Source organism: Gorilla gorilla, chromosome 8, assembly GCF_029281585.2.
Source record: "Gorilla gorilla gorilla isolate KB3781 chromosome 8, NHGRI_mGorGor1-v2.1_pri, whole genome shotgun sequence".
NCBI classification, from domain to species: domain Eukaryota; kingdom Metazoa; phylum Chordata; class Mammalia; order Primates; family Hominidae; genus Gorilla; species Gorilla gorilla.
The window spans coordinates 107,330,048-107,348,677 of NC_073232.2; the positions used below are offsets into that span (position 1 = coordinate 107,330,048).

At 36.8% G+C, this 18,630-nt stretch overlaps 1 protein-coding gene across 1 annotated transcript in view; it reads right to left on the reverse strand.

The window, feature by feature from the left end:
- Positions 1–10,435, reverse strand: part of CYP2C8 (cytochrome P450 family 2 subfamily C member 8) — a 35,288-nt gene extending 24,853 nt beyond the window's left edge. The window contains exons 1-4 of the mRNA XM_004049829.5: positions 9,935–10,435; positions 8,231–8,393; positions 7,908–8,057; positions 5,514–5,674 (exon numbers count right to left, since the gene is read on the reverse strand). Coding sequence (XP_004049877.3) covers positions 5,514–5,674; positions 7,908–8,057; positions 8,231–8,393; positions 9,935–10,102 — 642 coding nt within the window. The 5' untranslated portion in view covers positions 10,103–10,435. The remainder of the gene's footprint in view (positions 1–5,513; positions 5,675–7,907; positions 8,058–8,230; positions 8,394–9,934) is intronic.
- Between the last annotated feature and the right edge of the window lie 8,195 nt (positions 10,436–18,630).

Here is an 18,630-nt window from a genome sequence, read left to right on the forward strand (position 1 = left end):
CAATGCGGGCTCTTTTTTCATTCCATATGAAATTTAAAGTAGTTTTTTCCAATTCTGTGAAGAAAGTCATTGGTAGCTTGATGGGGATGGCATTGAATCTATAAATTACCTTGGGCAGTATGGCCATTTTCACGATATTGATTTTTCCTACCCATGAGCATGGAATGTTCTTCCATTTGTTTGTAGCCTCTTTTATTTTGTTGAGCAGTGGTTTGTAGTTCTCCTTGAAGAGGTCCTTCACATCCCTTGTAAGTTGGATTCCTAGGTATTTTATTCTCTTTGAAGCAATTGTGAATGGGAGTTCACTCATGATTTGGCTCTCTGTTTGTCTGTTATTGGTATAGAGGAATGTTTGTGATTTTTGCACATTGATTTTGTATCCCGAGACATTGCTGAAGTTGCTTATCAGCTTAAGGAGATTTTGGGCTGAGATGATGGGGTTTTCTAGATATACAGTCATGTCATCTGCAAACAGGGACAATTTGAGTTCCTCTTTTTCTAACTGAATACGTTTTATTTCTTTCCCCTGCCTGATTGCCTTGGCCAGAACCTCCAACACTATGTTGAATAGGAGTGGTGAGAGAGGGCATCCCTGTCTTGTGCCAGTTTTCAAAGGGAATGCTTCCAGTTTTTGCCCATTCAGTATGATATTGGCTGTGGGTTTGTCATAAATAGCTCTTATTATTTTTAGATACATCCCATCAATATCTAATTTATTGAGAGTTTTTAGCCTGAAGTGCTGTTGAATTTTTTCAAAGGCCTTTTCTGCATCTATTGAGATAATCATGTGGTTTTTGTCTTGGTTCTGTTTATATGCTGGATTACATTTACTGATTTGCATATATTGAACCAGCCTTGCATCCCAGGGATGAAGCCCACTTGATCGTGGTGGATAAGCTTTTTCTGTGCTGCTGGATTCAGTTTGCCGTATTTTATTGAGGATTTTTGCATCGATGTTCATCAGGGATATTGGTCTAAAATTCTCGTTTTTTGTTGTGTCTCTGCCAGGCTTTGTTATCAGGATGATGCTGGCCTCATAAAATGAGTTAGGGAGGATTCCCTCTTTTTCTATTGATTGGAATAATTTCAGAAGTAATGGTACCAGCTCCGCCTTGTACCTCTGATAGAATTTGGCTGTGAATCCACCTGGTCCTGGACTTTTTTTGGTTGGTAAGCTATTAATTATTGCTTCAATTTCAGCTCCTGTTATTGGTCTATTCAGAGATTCAACTTCTTCCTGGTTTAGTCTTGGGAGGGTGTATGTGTGGAGAAATTTATCCATTTCTTCTAGATTTTCTAATTTACTTGTGTAGAGGTGTTTATAGTATGCTCTGATGGTAATTTGTATTTCTGTGGGATCGGTTGTGATATCCCCTTTATCATTTTTTATTGTATCTATTTGAGTTTTCTCTCTTTTCTTCTTTATTAGTCTTGCTAATGGTCTATCGATTTTGTTGATCTTCAAAAAACCAGCTCCCGGATTCATTGATTTTTTGAAGGGTTTTTTGTGTCTCTATTTCCTTCAGTTCTGCTCTGATCTTAGTTATTTCTTGCCTTCTGCTAGCTTTTGAATGTGTTTGTTCTTGCTTCTCTAGTTCTTTCAATTGTGATGTTAGGGTGTCAATTTTAGATCTTTCCTGCTTTCTCTTGTGGGTATTTAGTGCTATAAATTTCCCTCTACACACTGCATTAAATGTGTCCCAGAGATTCTGGTATGTTGTGTCTTTGTTCTCATTGGTTTCAAAGAACATCTTTATTTCTGCCTTCATTTCTTTATGTACCCAGTAGTCATTCAGGAGCAGGTTGTTCAGTGTCCATGTAGTTCAGTGGTTTTGTGTGAGTTTCTTAATCCTGAGTTCTAGTTTGATTGTGCTGTGGTCTAAGAGACAATTTGTTGTAATTTCTGTTCTTTTACATCTGCTGAGGAGTGCTTTACTTCCAACTATGTGGTCAATTTTGGAATAAGTGCGGTGTGGTGCTGAGAAGAATGTATATTCTGTTGATTGGGGTGGAGAGTTCTGTAGATGTCTATTAGGTCCGCTTGGTGCAGAGCTGAGTTCAATTCCTGGATATCCTTGTTAACTTTCTGTCTCGTTGATCTGTCTAATGTTGACAGTGGGGTGTTAAAGTCTCCCATTATTATTGTGTGGGAGTCTAAGTCTCTTTATAGGTGTCTAAGGACTTGCTTGATGAGTCTGGGTGCTCCTGTATTGGGTGCATATATATTTAGGATAGTTAGCTCTTCTTATTGAATTGATCCCTTTACCATTATGTAATGGCCTTCTTTGTCTCTTTTGATCTTTGTTGGTTTAAAGTCTGTTTTATCAGAGATTAGGATTGCAACCCCTGCCTTTTTTTGTTTTCCATTTGCTTGGTAGATCTTCCTCCTTCCCTTTATTTTGAGCCTATGTGCGTCTCTGCACATGAGATGGGTTTCCTCAATACAGCACACTGATGGGTCTTGACTCTTTATCCAGTTTCCCAGTCTGTGTCTTTTAATTGGAGCGTTTAACCCATTTACATTTAAGGTTAATATTGTTATGCTTGAATTTGATCCTATCATTATGATGTTAGCTGGTTATTTTGCTCGTTAGTTGATGCAGTTTCTTCCTAGCCTTGATGGTCTTTACAATCTGACGTTTTTGCAGTGGCTGGTACTGGTTGCTCCTTTCCATGTTTAGTGCTTCCTTCAGGAGCTCTTTTAGGGCAGGCCTGGTAGTGACAAAATCTCTCAGCATTTGCTTGTCTGTAAAGGATTTTATTTCTCCTTCACTTATGAAGCTTAGTTTGGCTGGATATGAAATTCTGGGTTGAAAATTCTTTTCTTTAAGAATGTTGAATATTGGCCCCCACTCTCTTCTGGCTTGTAGAGTTTCTGCCGAGAGATCCGCTGTTAGTCTGATGGGCTTCCCTTTGTGGGTAACCCGACCTTTCTCATTGGCTACCCTTAACATTTTTTCCTTCATTTCAACTTTGGTGAATCTGACAATTATGTGTCTTGGAGTTGCTCTTCTCGAGGAGTATCTTTGTGGCGTTCTCTGTATTTCCTGAATTTGAATGTTAGCCTGCCTTCCTAGGTTGGGGAAGTTCTCCTGGATAATACCCTGCAGAGTGTTTTCCAAACTCGGTTCCATTCTCCCCGTCACTTTCAGATACACCAATCAGACGTAGATTTGGTCTTTTCACATAGTCCCATATTTCTTGGAGGCTTTGTTCATTTCTTTTTATTCTTTTTTCTCCAAACTTCTCTTCTCGCTTCATTTCATTTGTTTGATCTTCAATCACTGATACCCTTTCTTCCATTTGATCGAATCAACTACTGAAGCTTGTGCATGTGTCACATAGTTCTCCTGCCATGGTTTTCAGCTCCATCAGGTCCTTTAAGGACTTCTCTGCATTGGTTATTCTAGTTAGCCATTCATCTAATCTTTTTTCAAGGTTTTTAACTTCTTTGCGATGGGTTTGAGCTTCCTCCTTTAGGTTGGAGAAATTTGATCATCTGAAGCCTTCTTCTCTCAGCTCGTCAAAGTCATTCCCCATCCAGCTTTGTTCCATTGCTGGTGAGGAGCTGCGTTCCTTTGGAGGAGGAGAGGCACTCTGATTTTTAGAATTTTCAGTTTTTCTGTTCTGTTTTTCCCCCATCTTTGTGCTTTTATCTACCTTTGGTCTTTGATGACGGTGATGTACAGATGGGGTTTTGGTGTGGATGTCCTTTCTGTTTGTTAGATTTCCTTCTAACAGTCAGGATCCTCATCCGCAAGTCTGCTGGAGTCTGCTGGAGGTCCACTCCAGACACTGTTTGCCTGGGTATCAGCAGCAGAGGCTGCAGAACAGCGAATATTGCTGAACAGCAAATGTTGCTGCCCAATCGTTCCTCTGGAAGTTTTGTCTCAGAGGGGTACCCAGCCCTGTGAGGTGTCAGTCTGCCCCTACTGGGGGGTGCCTCCCAGTTAGGCTATGCAGGGGTCAGGGACCCACTTGAGGAGACAGTCTGTCCATTCTCAGATCTCATACTCCATGCTGGGAGAACCACTACTCTCTTCAAAGCTGTCAGACAGGGACATTTAAGTGTGCAGAGGTTTCTGCTGCCTTTTGTTCAGCTATGCCCTGCCCCGAGAGGTGGATTCTACAGAGGCAGGCAGGCCTCCTTGAGCTGCAGTAGGCTCCACCCAGATCAAGCTTCCTGGTGGTTTTGTTTACCTACTCAAGCCTCAGCAATGGTGGACACCCCTCCCCCAGCCTCGCTGCTGCCTTGCAGTTGGATCTCAGACTGCTGTGCTGGCAATGAGTGAGGCTTCGTGGGCATGGGACCCTCCAAGCCAGGTGCAGGATATAATCTCCTGGTGTGCCATTTGCTAAGACCACTGGAAAAGCACAGTATTAGGGTGGGAGTGACCCAATTTTCCAGGTGCCATCTGTTCACAGCTTTGCTTGGCTAGGAAAGGGAATTCCCTGACCCCTTGCGCTTCTGATGGGGAAATTTTTATTGTGCACGTATAGCAATTTTCTGTACCTAAAGATTGGAGGCTGAAAATTTTGAACAGGAAATCAAAGGTGGTAATTATTTTCTTCACTCATACATCATTTTTATTGTATAAAAGCATTTTAATATCAATTTTCTCATTTTTAAACCAAGGCTTCCCTACAACCTTGAAATATAAGATGGCATGAATTACTATGATTTATATTTAGTTGATGACACTAGAGGTTAACTGGTTTTGGACAACCTGATAGAGAGTACAAAGCTAGAACCCACTGTTTTTATTTCTGTCAAGTAGCTTCAAAAATGGAATCAGTATTTTAGAAGTGGGAGCGGCTCAAAGATATCTTAAAACCCAGCCATGCACCTGAGCAGTTAAGTGATTTCTCTAAGATCACACAGTTATTATTTAGGCAGAGTGTAGGGCATGCCAATTCAGCACAGGGTAAAATTTGGATGTTTGTTTATGGTTCATATACCATAAAACCAATCATTTTTGTCATTCCTAACCTAGCTGCCTCATCAGCCAGGTTCTCAGCAGCAGCATCAAACACACCTGCCCTACTCAGTGTTTCCTGGCACCTTCTATGATCACAAATATTCTCCCTCCTTGATGGAGATAATCTTTCCCTAAATTAGAATATTTTCTGCCAAGTAATGTGATGAAATGGTCAGTAAGCATTGATTGGAGGATAAGCCTACTGAGTAATGGAAGCCTTCAGAAAGGGCCCGGATGTCCATGGGGTGATATGGACATGCTTTTGGGCTTTTTGAAACAGGCTTTGGGATTTAGTGGATAAACCACTGGTCAGGAAGCCATTGGGCTTGAAAGCCACCCCTTTATTTGGACATTCATTTTCTGTGTGTAAAATAAAAGGCTTGGTCATCTTTCCCAGATGTTCACTTCATAAATTTCTGAGCAGGACTGTGGTGTTCAAACATGCACTTCATGGCTTGGTCCATATAGAATTTTGGACTTATCATAAAAAAAGAGCATAAATGGTTTCCAAGGAAAATAAAATCTTGGCCTTACCTGGATCCATGGGGAGTTCAGAATCCTGAAGTTTTCATTGAATCTTTTCATCAGGGTGAGAAAATTCTGATCTTTATAATCAAATCGTTTCTGGAAAACAACGGAGCAGATCACATTGCAGGGAGCACAGCCCAGGATGAAAGTGGGATCACAGGGTGAGGCTAAAGATTTAAAATTTTTTTTAAAAATTATTAAAAAATAAATATTTAAAAGATTTGCATTTGTTAAGACATAAAGGAAATTTAGAAATTTTAAACAATATCTTACAAATTCCCCATGTGTCCAAAAAAAATCAGCATGGATGAAATAAACACATTACTTTTACCTTAAATATGAGTTGAGCATTACAGGCTAGCTAAACAATGTCATTTCGCATGTGGTTATTCACATCCACTGCCTTTATTTAAACTCTTTTAACCCCAAGTGTCTTTTATTTTGGAAGGAAAAATAAGACTTTTTCGAAATCCTAATAATTCAAGTTTTTAGAGCAGAATCATGTCTGTTTGCAAAGCCTCTGGACAATAAAACACAGAGATAGGAAGAGAAAAGTTGGGGACCTAGAAATGTCTTATGTATAATGAATAGCTGAAAGTATAATGTGCTGAACCAATGGGAATAAAGTTAGGGAGATTGTGGGTGAATGCATGTGTTTGAGGGAACAAATGTGAAAAGCAAGTACATCCATATGATATGAGAAGAAAAACTAATATAAATGAGCATTAAGTATAACAGATTTGTTTATCTAAATAAGTAAAATGTTAACTTTTTATTTCAAATCTAAATCCCAGTAAAGCTAACCAAAAAGTAAATTGATAAATGGAATCTTTTTATTTATTTTTTCAATTTGTAAAAAATGAATTTCCTCCCTTTGGAAATAATGTTTATCATTTCCAATCATCTTCCAAATTTAATTCATTTGGGCAAAACTACTCTTGTGGATTCTGGGATATTATTCAGTATAGTCATCAAGATAAGTATGTTTTAATAAAGTTTTAAATTTGACCATAAGTTAGGCCAAATCTGTAATTTTACAGGTAAAGAAATTATTAAAAAGGCTTTTATTCGGTGAAGGAATCTCTAAAATGAAATTGCTGTAACCAAGTGACTAGTGAACATAAATGGAAAGGGTGCCCAAATTCACATCTATAGGTCCTAAATAAGAGTGACACGAAATGAAAGGGTTGCGAATAAAGTTGGAACATTGAACAACAAGAAACCTGCTGAGTTAGCTGCTTCTATGCCAGACTCCTTTAAACATTACAGGGCTCTAAAGTTTCAGAAAAACTGTTGTTTTAGCCAAAGGGGTGAAAGGTAATTTGGGAAGCCTTGGTGAGAGAGAGAGAGAGAGAGAGAGAGTGTGTGTGTGTGTGTGTGTTTCTCAGGTACAATCTGATATCCAGGTTTTTTTTTTTTTTACTGCATTTGGGAGACTGAATTTAAAAAGGTAATTTTATATCCCAGCTGATAATCAGATTGATTATAACAAGCACTTCATAGGTGAGTAAATTGGCAGTGGGAGAAAAATGATTAGCACAAATTTCAAAGCTAAGAACCAATACAGGGGGAAAAAGATGACAAAACAGAAAACATACCCAAATTACATTTAAAGAAGACAGGATAAAGAGTTTTTCATAATAGTTAAAATCTAGTTAAACAGATTATTTACAAATTAGTATTTGTGTATTTGCTGAGTTATACTATAGATTATATTTACTTAAAATATATTAATTGCTACAGTAAGTAGTGGTTAACAAGAAATAATTAATCCTGACAGTTTTCAAATAGTACTGTGTTTCCTGAGAAATAAGAACTGATGAAAACTGTACTGAGATATACCTAAGCAAGTAAAACCACACATAGTGTCATTGCTGGCCAGAGCTGTAGGCATGGACCTGGAAGGAATTTCCAGACATGTGAGTATGACCATATGAAAAAACTCGAATTAAATGAAAGCACACATAACTTAGTTCATATTTCATGAAGTGTAATGAGGTCACTTTCACCATGTCCACTTTCCAAGTGTTCTCTGGTGAAATGTTCTGGTGGAGGTAATGCAGATTTATGCTATGGGGGAAACCTTCTTTAACCCTTCAAAAATGAACTCAAGACCCTTATTTATGATTTCTGATTCGAAAACAAGGAAACAAAATTGAGCAGAAAATAGGATTAAATGACCTTTTATTCCTACACCCTATGAACCAACACATTTATACAGGCAAAGCACAGATACACAAAACCTCCTTTGTCTCTGTGCTTCAAATCTCCCTCCACCACCTGAGGGCTGACAACCAGGATGCACAATGAAGACCTGGCCACCCCTGAAATGTTTCCAAGGACGTCACTAGTGAAGACAGGTAACTGTTAAGGTCAGTGACGCAGAGTAGAGTCACCCACCCTTGGTTTTTCTCAACTCCTCCACAAGGCAGTGAGCTTCCTCTTGAACACGGTCCTCAATGCTCCTCTTCCCCATCCCAAAATTCCGCAAGGTTGTGAGGGAGAAACGCCGGATCTCCTTCCATCTCTTTCCGTTGCTGGAAACGATTCCTAATAAAAAAAAAGGGGCAGAAACTGGGAGAATTCACAGCCAAGGAAGAAAGTGCTGCAACACTCGGCAGCCATGCAGATAGGCTAAGCTCTGCTGAGAAGCTTTTTAGGGCTCTGTTTTCCATCCCCCTCACCCCAATTACCAAAGCTGACACAGAAATATGTGCACCTACCAAGTCCTTTAGTAATTCTTTGAGATATTGGGGAACTGCCTCTTCCAGAAAACTCCTCTCCATTATCAATCAGGGCTTCCTTCACTGCCTCATATCCATGCAACACCACTATGGGATTCATGCCAAAATACACGGTGAACACAGGACCATAGACTTTTGAGAACTGGGAAAGGAAATGCAAATAGCAGCAAAATAAGTCGCTATTTGCTCCAAATATTATGTATGATTCAGACTGACATTTTCATTGTATTTTTTAATGTTCATATTTGCCACACATAGATTCGATATTTCTGAATTTTGTACATAAATGTGATGATGATTGTTATAGCTGCCACTTATAGATGGCCTGTGATGTGCCACGCAATGACCCAGGCAATTGGTACACAAATCACACAGTTCATCCTCACTTCAACACATTCAGCACATTCATTTGCCCTGTTTTAAAAATGAAGAAACTGAGGCCAGAGAATTGCAGATTCATTCTCAGAGTCCCACAGGTAATATGTAGAAGCTCCAAACTGGAATCTCTGCTAATTTAAACTGATGCTTGAGCAATTTATCAATCCCCCATGTCCACCTTGAGGCCACTACCCAGCTAAGGACTTCAGGGTCACTTGTAAAGCTCTTAACATGAGGATTCTGATACAGCAGTCCTGTGATGAACCCTAGAAATCTGTATTTTCAGTGTCACCCCAGGTGATTCTAATGCCCAGTCCAGTTTGTAACTGCTGGTATTACCAATATGGAACGATGAAGCACCACAAAGTTAGAATCAGGACATTCAGCACCTCCTGGAAGAACAATTTCTTCCATTCTCCAGCAACCTTGGCCACAGACGGTGGCTTTCTTCAGAATCCAAAAGAATTCTATTAACCACCAATTGGGCCCTGACTGATTACTTCTTTCTTTCATGCACTTATGTTTGCCCTGAACCCACAGATATTTATTTCACATCAGCCATCAAATGAATCTTCAGAGAAGTTCAATTTTCATGACCATTCTGAATAAAACACATGACTACTATAGTAGAGAACTTATTGGATGAAATTTCTAATCACACACACTTCCCTTCACCTTCAGTCAAAAATCATAGCAAAACACTGTGAAACAAAGAGGAGAAACAGCACTTTAAACTTTTGCCACTGTATTAAATGATTATATAATACAATGACCCCAATGTTTCTGTATTCACAAAATGCATCAACTCACTCCGCTATTTCTGACAATGACAGACTTAGAAAGACAAAAGAGGCCAGGTACGGTGGCTCACACCTGTAATCCCAGCACTTTGGGAGGCCAAGGCAGGCAGATCATGAGGTCAGGAGACTGAGACCATTCTGGCTAACACGGTGAAACCCTGTCTCTACTAAAACATACAAAAAATTAGCCGGGTGTGGTGGAGGGCACGTGTAGTCCCAGTTACTCGGGGGAGGCTGAGGCAGGAGAATGGTGTGAACCTGGGAGGCAGAGCTTGCAGTGAGTGGAGACAGTGCCACTGCACTCCAGCCTGGGCAATAGAGCGAGACTCCATCTCAAAAAAAAAAAATAGGAAGACAAAAGAAACATCAAAGAAGTTCAGAGGGAGTATTTTGCTTTACAATGATCTATTATAATAGTGTGCTTCCAGGAATATATTTTGTCTAAAAATAGCAGTCAAATAACTTACCCTTTGCAATTGGCTGGAGGAACATAAGGCATACTTACATTGCTGAAAGATTTGCAGATGTCCTTAACATCTATCTGTAGCATATTTCCAATAAAAGGAAGAGGAGTGGGGCCAGGAGGGAGCTTCCTTCTCCCAGAGCTCTGTCTCCAGAGTGAAAAGAGAAGCATAAAAGAGAGACACAGCACCAGGACCACAAAAGGTTCCATTGAAGCCTTCTCTTCTTATTAAGACAGCTGTGAGCTTGCACTCCAAAGCTTTTATAACACTCCCTCCTAATTTAGTGTGTGTCTCTTTGACATGTAAAGTAAACAATCACCTAGATCCAATTTATACTTTTTTTCTGAGTGGACTTTGGCCCATGGATAGAAATAAAATGTTCTTTTGTCCTACTCCTTCTTTCCAGTTCCAATCTAGGAGATTCTGGTTTAATTGTATTGGATTGGAGCCCAGGTATTTTTAATTAAAAGTCCCTGGTTGTTCCAATGTGCTGTGATGATGGAGAAACACTGAAGTAAATGATTCTATGTTAGAATATACTCAAAATTCAATATTCGAAGATTAATGACCAGTTGGGAATTTATGACCTTGAGGGAAATCAGTGTATTCTATATTTTGTATATAAAAAATATACATTATAATGCTATATCAAAAAATAGGAGACTTAGCCCTTGATAACAAAAGCCTTTCAAATATTTAGTATACTTCACTTAAAATACAGCTGCCTAAACATGAAATAGTGAATATAACTCATACATGTTGAATTACCATACATATATCAAATTATTAGCTAATAAATGTATATTTATATATATTTAAATGTATATAAACAATATACATAAATATATATGTTATTACATAATAATATTTATGTTATTATTACATTATTATAATAATAGGTGATTATTTACTTTACATGTCAAAGAGACAAACTGAATTAGCAGGGAGTGTTACATACATTATTACATAATAATAACAAATACATATTTATACTATTAAATATTATATTAAATATATAAAAGTATATATATAAATGTATATTCATCATTAAAAGAGACTGGAATATAAAGATTATCATTTTTTATTTTTCAAATTGGGAAAGAAACTCTGGGAGAACAGGACACCTGTCAGTGCCACACAGCTCATTGCCGGTAAAACCGGGATTTGAGCAGAGATCTTCTGATACCCATTGGAGTACATTACCACTTACACCACAGCTGGCTCAAGAACAATTTTAGAAAAACAAAACAAACCCCAGACATTAGTTACTCTGGAGATACGCCACCTTGACTCTGTTCAGAAAGCAACAGGCTTCACATTAAATAGAAGTCCGTTATTTGTTTATAAGGATAAGAGGACCGGAGACGCTCAAAAGAAGAAATAAAAATTAGAGTTCTCCCCTCTGCATCACCTCACAAGTGAAAGTTGTTCAGCACTATTAAGCAAAGGGCCAATCTCACATAATTTATGGCACAGGGCTTGAAAATCTATGGCTTCTCCACCTTCCAGTCACCTCCAGACATGGCTGCTTCTATTGTTTTTGGTCTGTTATTGTTACAAATAATAGAATGTAATCATACACAGCAAGGAAGAGAAATTATACACAGAACAACAGTTGTGGATTCAACAGAAGATGGAACACAGGGAAATCACTGAATGGACCCAGGGCACAGAACCACTGCAATGGGCAGACCTGAAATGGGAACTGATAGTCAATGGTCATGAAGATCTAAATACGACTGGATTTATGAACATTACTAGATCACTAATAACAAAGTGTGTATACAAAGGCATGCTCTGAAAAGATTACCTTTATTCTAAATTGACCAGTACAGTTATTTCCAGCTCTTTCATTAAGAAAATATTAAGACCCAGTTATACAATGTTTTATCGATTATGTTTATAGACATTATGACAAATTTACAGAGAATTTTCACACTCATCACATCTCTTTTTATTCTCTCAATTATCTTTGCCCACTGTAAAATTATTCCCAGTTTAGAGAGGAGAAAGTTAGACCATGGAGATTCAGTACTTTAGCTAAGGACACACAGAATGCAAGTGACCAAGCTGGGGCTGGAAACCATAACCCCTGCATCTTGCTGCCTTCCTTTTAAGCAAAACATCCAGTTAAACCGGGCCACCAAGGTTGACTAAAATTCAATACTTGTGGATTAATCTAATCAGTGACTTTCAAAATAAACATTAATTTAGTTAATAATTCTAGCACCAGTTGAGTAAAATGTGGGTCAGACGTGTTTGGTTTTATAACCTTTAAAAGGTGAGTGAGTCCAGGTCCTGGTGAACGCTTTATCCAGGGCAAAGGGAAGTAGTAATTTGCTGCCTCACTCACGTAGGTATAAGCTAGTTTATTTGGATAGAATAAGTTCACTTTCTCTCTTTAGAGCAATAATTTTATTCCTTGAGAAACAGTTGTCCATGCTCTGCTCCTTGTTTCTTCTCCTGAGCTGAGGCTCCTGCCTTGACCTTTCTTTTTATAGAATAAAAGGAACATAGATAATTTAAAGACAGACGGGATCTCTGAGATCTACTAATTTAATTTTGCTTTGTTTTTCAGGAATGAGCAATTGGTGACTCAGGGAGTTAGAGCATTATCAATGCACCAGTAAAAGATTTTGTATTAGAATCCCAGTTTTCCTGCTTGGTGGTTCAGTGAAATACCCTATCCCATAGAATTCCCACCTAAGTCCAAATGATCAAGAGTGTATTAGCATTAATTAAGTCCTCTACAGTCAGAGATTGACACCCGCCTCAGCTTGGATAAGGTTGTGAATTACAGCGGGGTTTTTTTTTAATTAATAGAATTTATTTTTATAGCAATTTTAGGCTCCGAGCAACAGTTCCCACAAACCCCTTCACCGCACCTACAAATAGTCTTTCCCACAATCAACAACCCCCATCAGTGGGGTTCATTAGTTACAGTCAGTGAACCAACAATAAGACATAATCATCAACCAAAATTCGAAGTTCACATAGGGTTTACTGTTTGTGTTGTACATTCTATAAATTTGACTGATGTATAATGCCACATATCCACCATCGTAGCATCATACAGAATAGATTTGCTGTCCTAAAAACCCTCCGTGCTCTGCGTATTCTCTCCCTTCCATGCAAGTCCTTGGTAACAAGTGAACCACAGTTCACTTTAGTGTTGCCATGGTTTTGCCTTTACTATAAGAGATTGTTATATAGTTGGAATCACACAGTATGTAGCCTTTTCAAGCAGGTTTCCATCACTTATTAATATGCAGAAGGTTTCTCCATGTCTTCTCATGGCTTGAAAGCTCATTTCTTCTTACCACCAAATAGTAATATAATAATATTCCCTTGCATTGATGTACCACAGTTTATCTATTCATCTAGTGAAGGATATCTTGGTTGCTTCCAATTTTGGCAATAATGAATAAAGATGCTATAAATGTCCTTGTGCAAGTTTTGTGTGGACATATGTTTTCAACTCATTTGGCAAATATCAAGGAGCACAACTGCTGGATCATATGGTAAGCATATTTTAGTTTTGTAAAAGCCACCAAACTCTCTTCCAGAGTGTCTGTGACATTTTGCATTCATATCAGCAATAACTAATAGTTCCCATTGCTTCAAATCCTTGCCAACATTTGGTTTTATCAATGCCTTAGATGTTCATTATTATAAAGGTATGTGTCATTGTTGTCTTCGTTTGCAGGCCCCTAATTATGTGTAATGTTGAACAGTTTTCATGCTTATTTGACATCTGTTTATCTTCGTGGGTGGGGTGTCTGTTCAAATCTTTTGCCCATGTTTCTATTGAGGGTGTCCACTTTTTTGTTGCTGAGCTTTAAGAGTTCTTTGGGTATTTTGGATGACAGTGTTTTATTCTTATAAAGATATATTCTTGTATCTTTTGGAACTATTATTCCTCTTTTAGCTGGACTTCTCCCTCCCTTGATAGTGTCTTTTACAGAGTAAAAATTTTTTGTTTTAACAAAGTTCGGATTATTGATTTGTTCTTTCATGGATTGTGCACTTGTTGTTGTATTTGAAAAACCATTGCCAAGGTCTTCTATATTTTCTCCTATGTTATCTTCTCAGAGTTTTATAGTTTTGTGTTTCACATTTAGTTCTATAAACAATTTGGAGTTAACTTTTGTGAATAGTGTAAGATTTACATCTAGATTCTTATTTTTGCTAAAACATCTTAAGACAAATGGGACTTAATTAAACTAAAAAGCTTCTGCACAGCAAAGAAATAATTAACAGAGTAAACAGACAACCTACAAAATAGAGTAAAATATTTGCAAACTGTGCATTCAAAAAAGAGCTAATATCCAGAATTTATAAGGAACTCAAACAAGTTGTTTTGTCAATAAGACAAAACAAATAACCCCATTAAAAACTGGGCAAAGTTCCAATTGTCACAGGATATTGTTGCATTTGTTTTAGAGGTCTTAGTTATGAATTATTTGCCTAGGCCAATGTCAGAATTTTTCCTAGGTTTTCTTCTATGATTTTTATGGTTTTAGGTCTCATATTTGTCTTTAATCCATCTTAAGTTAATTTTGATATGTAGTAAGAATTAGGGGCCCAATTTCATTCTTCTGTTTATGGCGAGCTAATTTTCCCAGCACCATTTATTGAATAGGGTGTCCTTTCCACAGTGTATATCTTTGTTAACTTTGCCAAAGATCTGTTGGCCATAGGTATGTGGCTTTATCTATGGGTTTTCTATTCTGTTCTAATATAGGAGTAAGGATTTCACATTATTTTTTGTAAGGTTTACAGTAGAGAGACTCTCTTTGTTTTTGAATTCATTTAATTTTTTTCTTTAATTTTTAATTTCTGTGGGTACATAGTAGGTGTACTTATTTATGGAGTATATGAGATGTGTTGATACAGGCATGTAATGTGTAAAAATCACATCACGAAAAATAGAATATCCATCCCCTCAAGCATTTATCCTTTGAGTTACAATATAATTATGCTCTTTTAGTTATTTTAAAATGTACAATTCAATTATTAATGACTATAATCACTCTGGTTTTCTATCAAATAGTAGGTCTTTTATTTTAACTATTTTTTTGCATTCATTAAGCACCCCAGATACCCCCCACCCTCCCACTACCCTTCCCAGCCTTTTGTAACTATGAGAGAGTAACTTCTCTAATAGACAGTAGAGTTACCAGAGGATGGGAAGGGTAGTGGGAGAATGGGGGGTATGAAATGAGTTAAATTTCTTTGATTTTTAGAACCCACAAATAAGTGAAAAAAAGCAATGTTCGTCTTTCTGTGTCTGGCTTATTTCACTTAACATAGTGATCTCCAGTTGCATCTAAGTTGTTGCAAATGACTGGATCTCATTCTTTTTTTATGGCTGAATAGAACTTCTTTGTGTATATATGCCACATTTTCTTTATCCATTCATCTGTTGACGGACACTTAGGTTGATTCCAAATCTCGGCTATTGTGAGCAGTACTGTGACAAACATAGGAATGCAGTTATCTCTTTGACACACTGATTCCCTTTCTTTAGGGTATACACCCAGCAATGGGATTGCTGGATCATATGGTAGCTCTATTTTTAGTTTCCAAGAAACCTCTAAACTGTTCTCTCATAGTGGTTGTAGTAATTTACCTTCCCACCAACAGTGTATGAGGGCTCCCTTTTCTCCACATTCTCTTTATTTGTTATTGCCTGTCATTTGGATATAAGCCATTTTCACTGAAGTGAGATGATATCTCATTGTAGTTTTAATTCACATTTCTCTGATGATCAATGTTAAGCACATTTTTATATGCCTATTTGCCATTCATACATCTTCTTTTGAGAAATATCTATTCGAGTGTTTTGCCCATTTTTTGATCAGATTATTAAATATTTTTCTACAGAAATGTTTGAGCTCCTTATATATTCTGGTTACTAATCTTGTGTCAGGTGGGTAGTTTGCAAATATTTTCTCCCATTCTGTGGGCTGTGTCTTCACTTTGTTGATTGTTTTATTTATTATGCAAAAGTGTTTTAACTTGATGTGATCTAAATTGTCCATTTTTGCTTTGGTTGTCTGTGCTTGTGGGGTATAGCTCAAGAAATCTTTGCCCAGACCAATGTGTTGGAGATTTTCCTCATTGTTCTCTTGTAGTATTTTCATAGTTCGAGGTCTTAGATTTAAGTCTTTAATCCATTTAGATTTGATATTTGTATATGATTATAGATAGAGGTCTAGTTTCATTCTTCTGCATATGGATATCCAGTTTTCCTAGCACCATTTATTGAAAAAACTGTCTCTTCCCCAGTGTATGTTCTTAGCACATTTGTCAAAAGTGACTTCACTGTAGTTGTGTAAATTTGTCTCTGGATTCTCTATTCTGTTCTATTGGTTTATGTGTCCTTTTTTTATGCCGGTACCATGTTGTTTGGATTACTCTAACCTTGTAGTAAAATTTGAAGTCAGGTAATGTGGTTCTTCTGATTTTATTATTTTTGTTTAGAATAGCTTTTGCTATTCTAGGTCTTTTGTAATTCCTTATAAACTTTAGGATAGTTTTTTTGTCTATTTCTGTGAAGAATGACATTTTTTTTGGTAGTGATAGCATTGAATCTGTAGATTTCTTTGGGTAGCAAGAATATTTTAACAATATTGATTCTTCCATTCCATGAACATGAAATATCTTTTCATTTTTTCCCTGTTCTCTTCAATTTTTTAAATTAGAGTTTTACAGTTTTTTTATAGAGATCTTTCTCTCATACTATTAAGTTAATTCCTAGATCTTTAATTTTGTTTGTGACTATTGTAAATGAGGTTACTTTTTAATTTTTTTTCAGGTTGTTCACTGTTGACATATAAAAATACTACTTATTTTTGTATGTTGATTTTGTATCATGCAACTTTACTAAATTTCTAAATCAGTTCTAATAGCTTTTTTTGGTGGAATCTTTTGGTATTTCCAACTATAAGATTATACCATCTGCAACAAGGGTAATTTGAATTTGTCCTTTTCCATTCAAATGCCCTTTATTTCTTTCATTTGTCTGATTACTCTAGCTAGGACTTCCAATATTATGTTGAATAACAGTGGTGAAAATAAAAATGGGCATTGTTTTTAAACCCTAGATCTTAGAGAAAAACCTATCAATTTTTCCTCTTTAAGTAAGATAATAAGCTACCGTAATTAATAGTTCCATCATATATGAGTTTTACTATGTTGAGTTTTATTTCCTTTATTCCCCATTTTTTGAGGGTTTTTATCATGAAAGGATGTTGAACTTTATCAAATGATTTTCCAGCATCAATTGAAATGATCACATAGTTTTCATTCTGTTGACAGGATGTATCACATTAATTGACTTGCATAAGTTAAACTATCTTTCCATCCCAGGGATAAATCCCACTTGATCACGATGAATGGTCCTTTTAAAATATTGCTGAATTCAGCTTGCTAGCATTTTGTTGAGAATTTTTGCATTAATATTCATCAGCAAAATTGGCCTATAGTTTTTTCTTTTTGATATGTTTTTGCCTGGTTTTATTGTCAGGGTTACACTGGCTTTGTAGAATGAGCTTGGAAGTATTCCCTCCTGCTCTATTTTTTTTTTTTTTTTTTGGCATAGTTTGAGTAGAATTGGTATTAGTTGTTTTTTAAATGTTTGGTGGGATGCAGTGGTGAAGCTTTCGGGCCAGGGCTTCTCTTTACAGGAAGATTTTTAATACAACTTTGATCTCATTACTTGTTATTGGCATGTCAGGCTTTAGATTTCTCCATGTTTCAATCTTGATAGATTGTATATGTCTAGGAATTTGTCCACTTCTTCTAAGTTTTTCAATTTATTGACTTATAGTTGCTCATAGTAACCACTAATGATCCTTTAAATTTCTGCAGTATCAGTTGTTAGGTCTCTTTTTTCATCTCTGATTTCATTTATTTGGGTCTTCTCTTTTTAAAATTAATCTTGCTAGAGGTTTTTCAGTTTTGTTTAACTTTCCAAAATCAACGTTTTGCTAATTCATCTTCTATATTATTTTCTTTTCAATTTAATTTATTTCTGCTTTGATCTTTATTATTTCTTGTCTTCTAGTTTTGGCTTTCATTTGCTCTTGCTTTTCTTGTTCTTTAAGATGCATTGTTATGGTTATTTATAGGAAGGTTTTCCTCTTTTTTTTGATGTAGGCACTTACAGCTATAAACTTCCTCTTAGTACTGCTTTTGCTGTATCTCATAGGTTTTGTTATGTTGTGTTTCTATTATCATTTATTTCAAGAAATTGTCAATTTTCTTCTAAATTTCTTCATTGACCCACTGGTCATTCAGGAGCACACTGTTTAATTTTCATATATTTGTATATTTTCCAAGATTCCTCTGTTATTGACTTCCAGTTTTACTTTACTGTGGCCATAGAAGTTGGTTTATATTATTTCAGTTATTTTTGAATGTTTTAAGACTTGTCGTGTGACTTAAAATATGGTCTATTATTGAGAATAATCCATGTGCTGAGGAAAAGAGTATGTGTTCTAGAGTGATTATATAAAACCTTCTGTAAATATCTATTATATCCATTTGATGTGTAGTGCAGATTATGTCAGATGTCTCCCCTCCCCTCCCCTCCCCTGCCCTCCCCTCCCTCTCCCTCCCCCTTCCTTTCCCTTCCCTTCCCTTCCCTCTTTTTCTTTTCTTCTTTTTTTTTGGGGGGGGTAGAAACATTGTCTCAGTATGTTGCCAGGCTGGTCTCAAACTCCTGAGCTCA